This window comes from Schistocerca cancellata, chromosome 9 (assembly GCF_023864275.1).
Source record: "Schistocerca cancellata isolate TAMUIC-IGC-003103 chromosome 9, iqSchCanc2.1, whole genome shotgun sequence".
Lineage (NCBI taxonomy): Eukaryota > Metazoa > Arthropoda > Insecta > Orthoptera > Acrididae > Schistocerca > Schistocerca cancellata.
In genome coordinates this window covers 252,177,666-252,191,562 of record NC_064634.1, presented here as the reverse complement: position 1 = coordinate 252,191,562, position 13,897 = coordinate 252,177,666, and the positions used below count along the sequence as shown (strand labels likewise).

At 39.5% G+C, this 13,897-nt stretch overlaps 1 protein-coding gene across 1 annotated transcript in view; it reads left to right on the top strand.

The window, feature by feature from the left end:
- Nucleotides 1-13,897, top strand: part of LOC126100589 (farnesol dehydrogenase-like) — a 73,415-nt gene that overhangs the window by 14,752 nt on the left and 44,766 nt on the right. The window contains exon 2 of the mRNA XM_049911215.1: nt 4,975-5,137. Coding sequence (XP_049767172.1) covers nt 4,975-5,137 — 163 coding nt within the window. The remainder of the gene's footprint in view (nt 1-4,974; nt 5,138-13,897) is intronic.

Sequence of the window (13,897 nt, the reverse complement as noted above, 5' to 3'; positions counted from 1 at the left end):
GTATTGGCAGCGATGACATCAAAACATCTGCTTGTACCGTATTATTTTGAATTATAGTTCCCGATATCGCACTCTGAGATTTTAAACAGATATCGTTTGGCAGATTGATTGTATAGTAGCAAGACAGAGATTTCGGAACCAGATTTTCAAAATGTGAGACATTTCCAGAGGAAGACGTGGACTCAGATCATAATTTTCATGTTGTAAATGTAAGTGTCGTGTGACTTGGGCCTTCCGTCGGGTATACCGTTCGCCGGGTGCAAGTCTTTCGATTTGACGCAACTTCGCGACTTGTGCGTTGATGGGGATGAAATGATAATGATTAGGACAACACAACACCCACTCCCTTCGCGGAGAAAATCTCCGACCCAGCCGGGAATCGAACCCGGGCCCTGAGGATTGACATTCTGTCACGCTGACCACTCAGCTACCGGGGGCGGACATTTTCATTTTGTGGCGTGTAGATTAAAACTGAAGAATCCGAAGAAAAAGTTAGTAAAGTAAGGAGATGAGACCTACATAAGTTGAAAGAACCAGAACTAGACGTTGAGAGTTTCAAAGATAGTATTAAAAACGATTTCCTGAAACAGGAGAGAGAAATACAGTGGAAGACGAATGGGAGCTTTTACAGATGAAACAGTGAAGGTAGCAGCGGTTCGAATAGGTAAAACGACAGCGAGTAGTAGAAAAAACCAGAATCACAGAAGATATTGAATTTAATTTGTTAAAGGAGAAGTATACAAAAATGCAGCAAATGAAACAGGTAAAAGAGAACACAAACCTCTAAAAGATGAGATTGACAGAAAGTGCAAAATGGCTAAACAGGAATGGCTAAAGGACAAATGTGAGAGTATAGAAGCATGTATGACCAAGGGAAAGATAGATACCACCTATAGGAAAACTAAATAGCCCTTAGATTACAGGGAAGAAGCTGTATGAAAACCAAGAGCTCAGTACTAAGAAAAGAAAGGAAAAGCGAAAGACGGAAGGAACATGTAGAGGGGCTGTACAAGGGAAATGAACTTGGAGGCAATATTATAGGAAGCGAAGAGAAAACAAATGAAGACGAGAAGGAACATTTGATACTGCGAGAAGAATTTGACAGAGCTCTGTAAGACCTAAGTCGAAACAAAGCCCCGGAAGTAGACGACATTCCATCAGAACTACTAATAGCCTTGGAGAGCCAGTTGTCGTCGAACTATTACACCTGACGCCCAAGATATGTGAGACACAGCAAGTACCCCAAGACTTGAAGAAGGACGCAGTAATTCCAATTTCAAAGAAAGAAGGTGTTGACACGTGTGAAAAATTACCGAACTATTAGTTTAATAAGTGATGGTTGCAAAATACTGACACGAATTATTTACAGAAGAATGGTAAAACTGGTAGAAGCTCAGCTTGGGGAAGATGAGTTTGGATTCTGGAGAAATATTGGAACACACGAAGCAATACCGACCGTACGACATTGTTTAGAAGATAGGTTAAAGACAACCAACCTACGTTTATAGGTTTTGTAGACTTAAGAGAAACCTTTTGACAATGTTGACTGGAATACACTCTTTGAAATTTTGAAGGTATCAAGGGTAAAATACAGCGAGCGAGGTAAAAATTCATTAAGAAGCGAGGAGCTGGAGTGACAAGATGTGAGGCTACCAAAAACATAACACTTCATTCAGAAAAGACAAATTTACTTAAAGCTCTCCTATCCGTTATTATGAATTTGCTTTTAACACGTAAAACTTGACGACCTCGAATTGATGCAAGAGAGGCTCCCATAAACATCACTATTTGAACTTTGAACACTTTTCAGCTGCGGTTTGACATTGTTCTGTCTCAGAACAAATCCGGTAAAGCACAATATAAATTCAGGCACTATAGGAGCAGATATAAAAGATTTCAGTTAACACGTGTTCCCAAAAAAATACTTTAAGCTTTACGATACATTTAGTTACCACACAGCTGTAAGCACAGCGGATTAGAACTACCATCGAGCAGCTATAAAGGAGTTTAAAATATAAGCTTTATGTATATCAAGGAAATATTACTGGAACTCTTTAAATAAAAATGAAAAAACTCAAGCTATTTCTATAGAAGACTTCATAAATAAAATTAAAACAAGAACACCCACATGATTGATCGACTGATTAATTGAGAACGTTATTGGACCAAACGGCGAAGTCATCAATCCCAATGCCCACAAGACTTCAACTAAAACAACAAGTAGTAAAACTAACTTACATTAATGCTGAATACCAAATAAATTACACAAAACCAGCATCAATAATGTTCATAAATTAACAAGCGGGCTCACACCCAATAGATAGGAATAACAGCCGGATAAACAGGCAGAAAACATTTAGCAATGCAATGTAGCCAAGTTGGATGTTAAAATGTAGGCTCAACCATCTGTTCACAGTGGAAAAAAACACTAGAACTGACGCGTTTCAAAGATCGACACTTCGTCCTCAGAGTTACTGTGCAAGAGACCTCTAAGAGGTCTCTAAGATAATAAAAAACTTGACCACTTCCTTTGCTGCCGTGTCATTTAAGATGTACAGCCACATCACTGTCAACTGAAAAAATAGATTGAAATGGAGTGGCTTATGTTGCCCACAGGTATGCCACACAATAACATATGCCGTAATATATGCCATGCCATGTTAATCTGTTTTATTAGTTGACGATGATGTGGATATACATCTTAGGAAGCCACTGCTGCGAGGAAAATAGGCACTTTTTGTCATTTTTATTGGTTTTGTTTATTTTTTATAGTGGACGCTCTTAGAGGTTTATTTACAGTAATTCTGGAGATAAAGCCTTGACCTTCGAAATTCATAACTTCTAATGTTTTTACGGTGTAGATAGGTGGCTGACCTGACATTTTAAAATTGATTTTTACAGCCAAGACCTCATATCCGTTATGGATAAAATCATACCCACGTTGGAGCCGACAGACAATTAAATGAAGTCAGTGTCAACTCACAGCTAAAGCAAATAATATGAAGAGCTATGCGGCACAGCGGATAGCTACACATAACTATTCGTGCGGTCCACTCACTAAAGTGCTCACAAAAGAAGTCCAACAGGCAACGATGATTACGGCTCAGTAATAACACTCTCACATTTCTTGTGAATTCTGTAAAGACCATACAGCAGACAAAGTTTCAAAACCGTCTTGCACCAAATTCGAGCGACGTTCTTCTCGAGCATGTAAAAGTGATATTCAGCTTCGGTAACGGCTTATTGTATCCACGTCCCACATGACTGATAGTTCGTTTTCTTTTTTGGCCATCGCCCAGTTAGCTGTGGAAAACTGGCTGAAACTCAGCTCATGCGCATAGCGGTGAAGGAAGCACGGTAAAGAGCGTGCTTGACCCCCGTTGGGACGCGAAAAAGATGGTTGCTTAGGTACATAGGCAGAGAGATTGCATCGCGCTTTAGATTTCATATTGAAGCTCCGTACGGGTCAGAAAGGGTATATACATCTTGTACAGAAACCATACGGCAGTTATAAAAGTCGAAGGGCTTGAAAGGGAAGCAGTGGTTGAGAAGGAGCAGGACAGGGTTGTAGTCTGTCCCTGATGTTATTCAATCTCTACAATGAGTAAATAGTAAAGGTACAATTTGAAAAGGATTTAAGGTACAGGAAGAAGAAATAATGCATCTGAGGTTTGCCTATGACGTAATTATGTCAGAGACAGCAGAGGACATGTAAATGAAGTTGAATGAAACAGTTAGTTTCTTCAAAGGAGGATATAAAATAACATTAACAAAAGCAAAACAAGAGTAATTGAACGTAATCGAATTACATCGTGCGATGTTGAGAGAATTAGATAAGAAAATGGGGCACTAAAGATAGTAGGTGATTTTAGTAATTTGGGCAATAAAATAGGGGACGATGGCCAAAGTAGAGGAGATGAAAAAAATTTAATGGCAATGGCAAGAAAAGCGTTTCTGGAGAAAAGATCGCGTAACCTATGAAGAGGTCGTGAACAGAATAGGGGAGAAAGAAAATTTCTGGCGTAACTACAAGAAAAGAAGGGATCGGTTGATAGGACGTATTCTGAGACGTCAAGGAGACGTCAGTGTAGTATTGGAGGGAAGTGTGGGGGGATAAAAGATGCAGAGGGAGACCAAGATACGAGTTGGTTCACAATCGCCGATTGAAGTGGATGGAGGCTGGAGTAGTTATTCGGAAATGAAGAGACTTGCACAGCATAGGGTAGGTGGAGAGGTGCCTCAAACTAGTCTTCGGACTGAAGACCGCAACAACAACATGAACAACTTTAGAATGAATCGCAGTGTCACAGACAGTCTTTCTCAACAGTTACTTCTTCTCTCAATTTCGTATTCTTGTTTTTTTTCGATATTCCGACCCATAAATGATACAAACCATTCAGAATCTTCTGCAACGACGCAGATGAGTTTACTGATGGTAATTACAGGAATTTCCTCTGACGTTTCCCCCACAAACTGGTTTCCAGGCTGGCATCGGCGATGGAGTAAATCCTTGTTCCTTCAGTGGCGGCCTTATTTTGTTTCCATGCTCTTCCTGAAATATGTGTACAGCATCATCATGACTGCGATCGTGGATGTAATATCCGGAAGTACGACAGAGTACGTCGAATTGGTTGTCAAGCCCTAACTGTTGGCTTTATCCTTCCCCTGCTGGTTCCGTGAAATGTTTCGGTCCGTGTCAATGAAGGGACGAAAGAGGCGTCTCACGAAATATCCTGTTTCGCGAAACAATTATTGTAAACGCACATCTGGACAAGACGTGGTCAGTTGCAGGGAATGCATACCTTGTTGCTTTTTATCTGCACGACCTATAAGGATCACGGAAAAAGCGCTTCTAAAAAATCTTACATAATCATGAGTACGTTCGCAATCTCATACAGAGCAAAACTTGAGTAACTAGACTGCTTTTATTTTCTCTTTTCTCGTATACAGTAATGTATTTGTGGCTCGCAATAGGAGCTGGCACTCAAGGACGCGCCAGGTAAGCTGCACGCGATCGCGGGGGATGTGAGCGACGAGTCCAGCATCCTGGCAGCCTTCAAGTGGGTCAAGGACAACCTGGGTGGCGTCGACATCCTCATCAACAACGCTGGTGTATTCCCGAATACTAGTCTTACAGGTATGAGCAGCATTTTTGGAGTATCGTGTGTCATTTATTTAAAGGTAAATGCAAAATCAACCAATTTGAAACTAATGATGTACTCATCATCTACAAACTTTACAATCCACCTTACGGTGCATTGTGGAGGGTACCTTGAACCACTGCTAGTCATTCGCTTTCCTGTTCCATTCAGAAGTGGATCAAGGGAGAAACAACTGTCTATATGCTTCCCTACAAGCCATGATATCACTTATTTTGTCGTCGACATCCTTCCGCGAGATATATGCTGGTAGCCATAGGATCGGTCTGCAGCCTGTCGCAAATGTTAGTTCTGTCAACTTTCCTAGTAATACGGTGCCAGTTTAGGGCCCAAATGACATAAGCTCTCCTTGGGGCGCCACGTTGATAGAGGTGTCAGAGGGGTCCAAGTGCAAGATCTGTATGTGAGGTATATCATAGTTAATAGCGAAAACTGACACGGTGAAAGTATATTATAAGAGAAGCAGGAATTTTCCAGTAAACACTGGTCTGAAAATGAGCCATTCAAGAGATAATGTGGTTCCGAGGTGCCGCTTACTTCAGTATCAAATAGTGTCCCACTTAGTATAAATGCATTTGAAATGTAAACTTCCAGATTACGTTCCCAGCAAACTGGGCTCAAATTTGCCCTACGTAGGTGACTTTAAAACTTGGAGTCTCTCGAATGTTGATCTTTAGCCTATGAACTACCTCTTTGGAGAATTTTGTGACGTACAAGATTCTGCAGAGGCCACTGCTTGTCAAAAGAATGTAGATCTCCAATGAAATGGTCAACTAGCTTCCACGAATTGTCATTAATGTCGCCATCACTCAGTGACAATGGAAGAGAGTGTTTCTCGGTTCCTCTGTCTCGGTCGAGGAGTGTGACGAATTACCTCAAGCCACACTTTCATTGGACACGAACTCTATGTACAAACCAGCGCTCCTGCCTTATGGGGAACTGGTTGGAGTAGCCTGCAATACGTTTCCTGTAAACCATTATTCGTGTCTGTCAGTATAGCTGTTACCTGTTGAGAGGTTTGACAAACAACACGTTAATTTACAATTCACTTCACTTAATTAACTGTTCTCTTCTTTTTGTGTCATTGCTTAATCCTGTCCTAGCATATTTTGTTGTTTTGACAAGTGAAAATGTCTATTAATACATGCAGTACATTACATACATTGATTATAGCATTGTGTACTAACAATAATATGAAATACGTTGGTCCAGGCGCAGTCATTGATTAAAGTTAAGAGATCAGTATAACTGTGAAAATCTGATGAAAGAAATATAACGCCGAACCCTATGGTTACTGCCTTGTTAATATTTGGTGAATAGACAAACTAACTTTTAACGACTTGTTGGAATTATTTCACTCTTTGATTATGTCAAAAGACACAGTTCTACCAAAATCTATTCCTGTTCCGTGACATACCTTAGGACAGGCAACTGTAGAAGGATAGGAAAGTACTTCCTTGGTTTCCATTGTGCATAAACATACTTTTTTCGCCTCTTTGACGGGTGTATGAACTGCTTATCAGTTTACTTAACATATTAAAAATTGTATTTTATAATGCATTCAAATCTACTGCACACATTTTAACCTATCGGCTGACTGTAATCAATAGTCAGATGAAATAACTGATGACTGACGACAGGCTCATGTAGAACGAGGTCTTTTTCAAGTAACTGATGTTTAACTTTCCTGCAGGGTAAGTTACGTAGGAGATTTACTGTGCCAACCAGCTCCGAAGACATCTTCAAAGAATGATTCATTTATTTTGTTTTACAAAATTGGATTTTTTGTTTTTGTTACAAGTTTTCCAGAGCTGGAACTGCTCATATGTCACTTGCAGGCATGTCAGGGCTTTGAGCCTGGAGCTATAAGTCGGGATATCAACGCTGACACGAAAAATCCTAAACCATATGAATGCGTACCAGTCATAGCTACTATTACAATTGGATTTGCGTCTTAGTAAAAAGCTGTATGAAGAAAATCAGAAACTTATTCCGGCCTATGAACTACCTCTTTGGAGAATTTTGTGACGTACAAGATTCTGCAGAGGCCACTGCTTGTCAAAAGAATATAGATCTCCAATGAAATGGTCAACTAGCTTCCACGAATTGTCATTAATGTCGCCATCACTCAGTGACAATGGAAGAGAGTGTTTCTCGGTTCCTCTGTCTCGGTCGAGGAGTGTGACGAATTACCTCAAGCCACACTTTCATTGGACACGAACTCTATGTACAAACCAGCGCTCCTGCCTTATGGGGAACTGGTTGGAGTAGCCTGCAATACGTTTCCTGTAAACCATTATTCGTGTCTGTCAGTATAGCTGTTACCTGTTGAGAGGTTTGACAAACAACACGCTAATTTACAATTGACTTCACTTAATTAACTGTTCTCTTCTTTTTGTGTCATTGCTTAATCCTGTCCTAGCATATTTTGTTGTTTTGACAAGTGAAAATGTCTATTAATACATGCAGTACATTACATACATTGATTATAGCATTGTGTACTAACAATAATATAAAATACGTTGGTCCAGGCGCAGTCATTGATTAAAGTTAAGAGATCAGTATAACTGTGAAAATCTGATGAAAGAAATATAACGCCGAACCCTATGGTTACTGCCTTGTTAATATTTGGTGAATAGACAAACTAACTTTTAACGACTTGTTGGAATTATTTCACTCTTTGATTATGTCAAAAGACACAGTTCTACCAAAATCTATTCCTGTTCCGTGACATACCTTAGGACAGGCAACTGTAGAAGGATAGGAAAGTACTTCCTTGGTTTCCATTGTGCATAAACATACTTTTTTCGCCTCTTTGACGGGTGTATGAACTGCTTATCAGTTTACTTAACATATTAAAAATTGTATTTTATAATGCATTCAAATCTACTGCACACATTTTAACCTATCGGCTGACTGTAATCAATAGTCAGATGAAATAACTGATGACTGACGACAGGCTCATGTAGAACGAGGTCTTTTTCAAGTAACTGATGTTTAACTTTCCTGCAGGGTAAGTTACGTAGGAGATTTACTGTGCCAACCAGCTCCGAAGACATCTTCAAAGAATGATTCATTTATTTTGTTTTACAAAATTGGATTTTTTGTTTTTGTTACAAGTTTTCCAGAGCTGGAACTGCTCATATGTCACTTGCAGGCATGTCAGGGCTTTGAGCCTGGAGCTATAAGTCGGGATATCAACGCTGACACGAAAAATCCTAAACCATATGAATGCGTACCAGTCATAGCTACTATTACAATTGGATTTGCGTCTTAGTAAAAAGCTGTATGAAGAAAATCAGAAACTTATTCCGGCCTATGAACTACCTCTTTGGAGAATTTTGTGACGTACAAGATTCTGCAGAGGCCACTGCTTGTCAAAAGAATATAGATCTCCAATGAAATGGTCAACTAGCTTCCACGAATTGTCATTAATGTCGCCATCACTCAGTGACAATGGAAGAGAGTGTTTCTCGGTTCCTCTGTCTCGGTCGAGGAGTGTGACGAATTACCTCAAGCCACACTTTCATTGGACACGAACTCTATGTACAAACCAGCGCTCCTGCCTTATGGGGAACTGGTTGGAGTAGCCTGCAATACGTTTCCTGTAAACCATTATTCGTGTCTGTCAGTATAGCTGTTACCTGTTGAGAGGTTTGACAAACAACACGCTAATTTACAATTGACTTCACTTAATTAACTGTTCTCTTCTTTTTGTGTCATTGCTTAATCCTGTCCTAGCATATTTTGTTGTTTTGACAAGTGAAAATGTCTATTAATACATGCAGTACATTACATACATTGATTATAGCATTGTGTACTAACAATAATATGAAATACGTTGGTCCAGGCGCAGTCATTGATTAAAGTTAAGAGATCAGTATAACTGTGAAAATCTGATGAAAGAAATATAACGCCGAACCCTATGGTTACTGCCTTGTTAATATTTGGTGAATAGACAAACTAACTTTTAACGACTTGTTGGAATTATTTCACTCTTTGATTATGTCAAAAGACACAGTTCTACCAAAATCTATTCCTGTTCCGTGACATACCTTAGGACAGGCAACTGTAGAAGGATAGGAAAGTACTTCCTTGGTTTCCATTGTGCATAAACATACTTTTTTCGCCTCTTTGACGGGTGTATGAACTGCTTATCAGTTTACTTAACATATTAAAAATTGTATTTTATAATGCATTCAAATCTACTGCACACATTTTAACCTATCGGCTGACTGTAATCAATAGTCAGATGAAATAACTGATGACTGACGACAGGCTCATGTAGAACGAGGTCTTTTTCAAGTAACTGATGTTTAACTTTCCTGCAGGGTAAGTTACGTAGGAGATTTACTGTGCCAACCAGCTCCGAAGACATCTTCAAAGAATGATTCATTTATTTTGTTTTACAAAATTGGATTTTTTGTTTTTGTTACAAGTTTTCCAGAGCTGGAACTGCTCATATGTCACTTGCAGGCATGTCAGGGCTTTGAGCCTGGAGCTATAAGTCGGGATATCAACGCTGACACGAAAAATCCTAAACCATATGAATGCGTACCAGGCATAGCTACTATTACAATTGGATTTGCGTCTTAGTAAAAAGCTGTATGAAGAAAATCAGAAACTTATTCCGGCCAAAAGTTAGCATTGCTATGAAGTTTTAAAAAGTTTGCTGTGGGGGTAATACGTTTAATCTTGTCGTGAATGATCCCTTCAACATTTTGAGAACAGTTCAAGAAGTTTCAAATTTCTTTTCTGCATCTACGGGGAATTTTGAAGACGCACACATGACCGTAAAACCTCTTAGCGATACCTATTGAGAAAGCTGAATAAATGCCTTGGAGCAGTGATGAATACAGTCGCTTTCTTCCAGGGGAAAGGGGGGAGGGGGAGGACCAGGTGGCAGATTTCGCGAATGGTGTTGCAAATGTTTGTCAATTTCTTGCAGGATATACGCAGTAAAGATAAGCACACGAAACATTTCTTGTTTATAATTCAAAATTATTCATTTAATGGCAATTAAAATCTCGAGGTCTCCGTTATTGCATAAAAACGTGTCTTGAAAATACACTGCGACCCACACTTCTCTTGTTAACTGAAAATTTTATTTACAACCAGAAACACTATCTCTGCTGAAGACAATCCGCGTTCTCGCTTATTTGAATATGATGCGCTCGAATGTGGTTCTTTTACCAACCTGCTTTAAGTGAGCACATCTCAGAATTTCTGTACAATGACAGAGGAGTGACAACTAATACCTTAACAGAACCAAAATATATGAAAATTAAACATGAATTGTTATATTGTTACGAGGGTGGCTACAAAGTCACATTAATTATACGTACAAATATCTTTTGGTAGACCATGTTTCTTTCCAGAAACATCATTTACAAGAGACTGTGTAGGTGTCTGTAAGTTTTCTCTGCATAGAAAAATGAGATATATTAAATCATACAGACGCCGATTAATTGCACGAAAGATATATAAATTCGTATTACGCCGTATTAATGCAATCTAAAGAGCGACTGAAAAATTAAAAACGACGTACAGTACCTTCATATATTTTTACAGCGCCTCTGTTGTTTTAATGCAAGCAACAACGCTCTTCTGTTCTCGTCCATCGTGGTGTACGGAGTAATATTTTTCGCTATGTGTCTATCAGTTAAAAAGTGGACAGCTCGTGAAAGAAAAGTATTTTTATTTCTGCGACCTTCAAGTACACTTGTTCCCCTCTGTACACACCATGAACCGTTGCAGCAAATCTTCGGATGCGCTGGAATAATCCTCAAGAAGACGACAGCCGCATCGTCATCGGCACTATCGTACTACGAGAGAGAAAATGTATTATAATTAATAGGAAGAGAACTGTGAAGACTAATCATTTCTAATTCATGTTGCAGAAGATTGAAAGCAGTATCTGTCGTCAAGTCCTGCATGGTGTTGGGTAAAAGAAAAAACTTTGCCTATTAATAGGCGCTGCTGAGTACTGTATTACCATCATACCTTTCTCTCTCGCCAAAATTAATGGTATTTTTATACAAGACAGAAAAATAACCTCATATCCATACAAATGCCTAAAAAATTATTTAATGAGTGGGGAGATAACGGAATAAGCGACTTGCATCGTCAAATATCGGAAAGGAGATTAGATGATGATCCCCAAGTGTACTAATCAAGGAGTAAATTAGAACAAACAGCTAGCATTGCTCTCAGGCAGTACAACTGCAGAGTACCTCACATACATAAACCTGAAGAAGAAATCCATAATACATATTTACCCAAATGGAATGTGAACAAGTGAACACAAGTGAACACAAAAAATCCAGGACGATGTAGCTTCAGTGTGCCTACGTCACTATCAAAAGACAATGTGTTTGTTGTTAACAAGTCAGCACGTTAACGGCAGGAAGCGGAGAAAGTTTTTCACGGCGGCAGTCGGAAGACAAGAGAGTGTCTGTACACTCAAACATGCCACCTAGCTAACGAAATTCGGCGCGTTAAACAATGCGGATCTCCGGGAGGGGATTGCCAAGGGGAAAGTGACCATGAGAGAAAGACGCAGTACTGAACGAAAGGGTAACATTCTACGAGCCGCGGTGTGGAATATCGGAAGCTTCAACCTGGTAGGGAATCTAGACAATCTGAAAAGGGAAATACTAAGGCTATAACTGGATAAAGTGAGTGTCAGTGAAGTGAAATCGAAAGAAGATAGAGATATCTGACATGACGAATAGAGGTAATATCAACAGCAGCATAAAATGTGTCAATGGAAGTAGGATTCGTTTATGAATAAGAAGGCAGAGGAGAGAATGAATTATAGTGAACAGTTCAGTGATAGAACTATTCTCATCAGAATCGACAGCAAACCAACACCGACAACAACAGTTCAGTTACACATGCGGGTGTCGCAACCAGAAGACGAAAAGTTAAAGAAAGTATCCGAGGATATTGGACGAGTATTTCAGAACGTGAAGGGAGATGAATTCCTAATAATCATGGTGGATTCGAGTGTAGTTGTGGGATAAGGGGTAGACGAAAGGATCATGGCAGAATATGGGCTTGGCAGTAGGAATGAGAGAGCAGAAAGATTAAGTTCTGCAATAAATTTCAGCTAGTAATGGAGAATACTCTGTTCAAGAATCACAAGAGGAGGAGGTACACCTGGACAAAATCCGAAGATACGGAAAGATTCCAGCTCGATTACATCATGGTCGAACAGAGATTCTGAAAAGATATATACAAGCACAATTTCTGATATCACTGGGGGAAGTGGCAACCAAACGACTATTCAGATTGGTGTACATCATCTATGAGACTGGCGACATACCACAAGACTTTCGAAAAAACATCATGCACACAATTCCGAAGACAACAAGTGCTGATGCGTAGGACTATCACCCAATGAGCTTTTCAGCTCATGAAAACAAGTTGCTGACGAGAATAATATACAGAAGAACGAAACGAAAATTGAGGATCTGTTAGACAATAACCAGTTTGGCTTTAGGAAAGGTAAAGGCATCTTGAATGCAGTTCTGACGTTGCACTTGACAATGGAAGCAAGACTAAAGAAAAATCGAGACACGGTCATAGGATTTGTCGACCAGGACAGAGCGTACGGTAATTTAAAATGGTGCAAGCTGACCGAAAGTCTGGGAAAAATTGGAGTAAGCTATAGGGACAGACAGGTAATATACAATATGTACAAGAACCAAGAGGGATCAGTGAGATTGGAAGACGAAGAAAGGGGATCTTGTATTAAAAAGAATCTATATACAGAAGAAGCAATGACGGAAATAAAAGTAACGATCAAGAGTGAAACTGGAATTCATGGTGAAAGAATATCAATGATAAGATTCGCGAATGACATTGCTATCCTCAGTGAAAGTGAAGAAGGGATTGGATATGTTGAATGGAATGAACAGTCTAATGAGTACATAATGTGGATTGAAAGTAAACCGAAGAAAGACGAAAGTAATGAGAAGTATCAGCAATGAGAATAGCGAGAAACTGAACATAAAAAATGTTGGTCACGAATTAGAGAAAGTTAAGGAATTCTGATATGCAGCAAAATAACCCGTAACGGACGAAGTAAGGGCGTAAAATCAATAATAGCACAGGCAAAAAGGGCATTCCTGGCCTAAAAAGTCTGCTAGTATTAGTCATAGGCCTTAATTCGAAGTAGAAATCTCTGGGAAGTTACGTTTGGGACACAAGGCTATATGTAGTGAATCATGGACTATAGACAGTGGGAAAATTGGAAAAGAAGAGAATCGGAGTATTTGATATGTGGTGCTACAGAAGAACGTTGAAAATTATGTTGACTGATGAAGTATCGAATGAGGAGGTCTCTGCAAACTCGGCGATGAAAGGGACACATGGAAAACAGTGACAAGAAGAAGAGGAAAATAGAGACTGGACTACATATAACATGTAATTGAGGATGTACTTTGCAAGCGCATTCTGAGATGAAGAGGTTGGAACAAGAAAGGAATTCGTGGTAGGCTGAATGAAACCCGTCAGAAAACTGACGGGAGAAAAAGACGAGAAAAAATACGATTGGTAGGTTAGAGATACGCAATGCAATTCCCAAGCACAGATAAAACTACTCTAGCAGACGGAACCGTTCTTTATAGGATCTTTGAGACGTACATGTGTTTATCGACTCGCAAATGAATACATGACGTGAAAGTTGTCGGCAGCAGAAGATTTTCAGCGTCAATGGGGAAAAAACCTGTTGG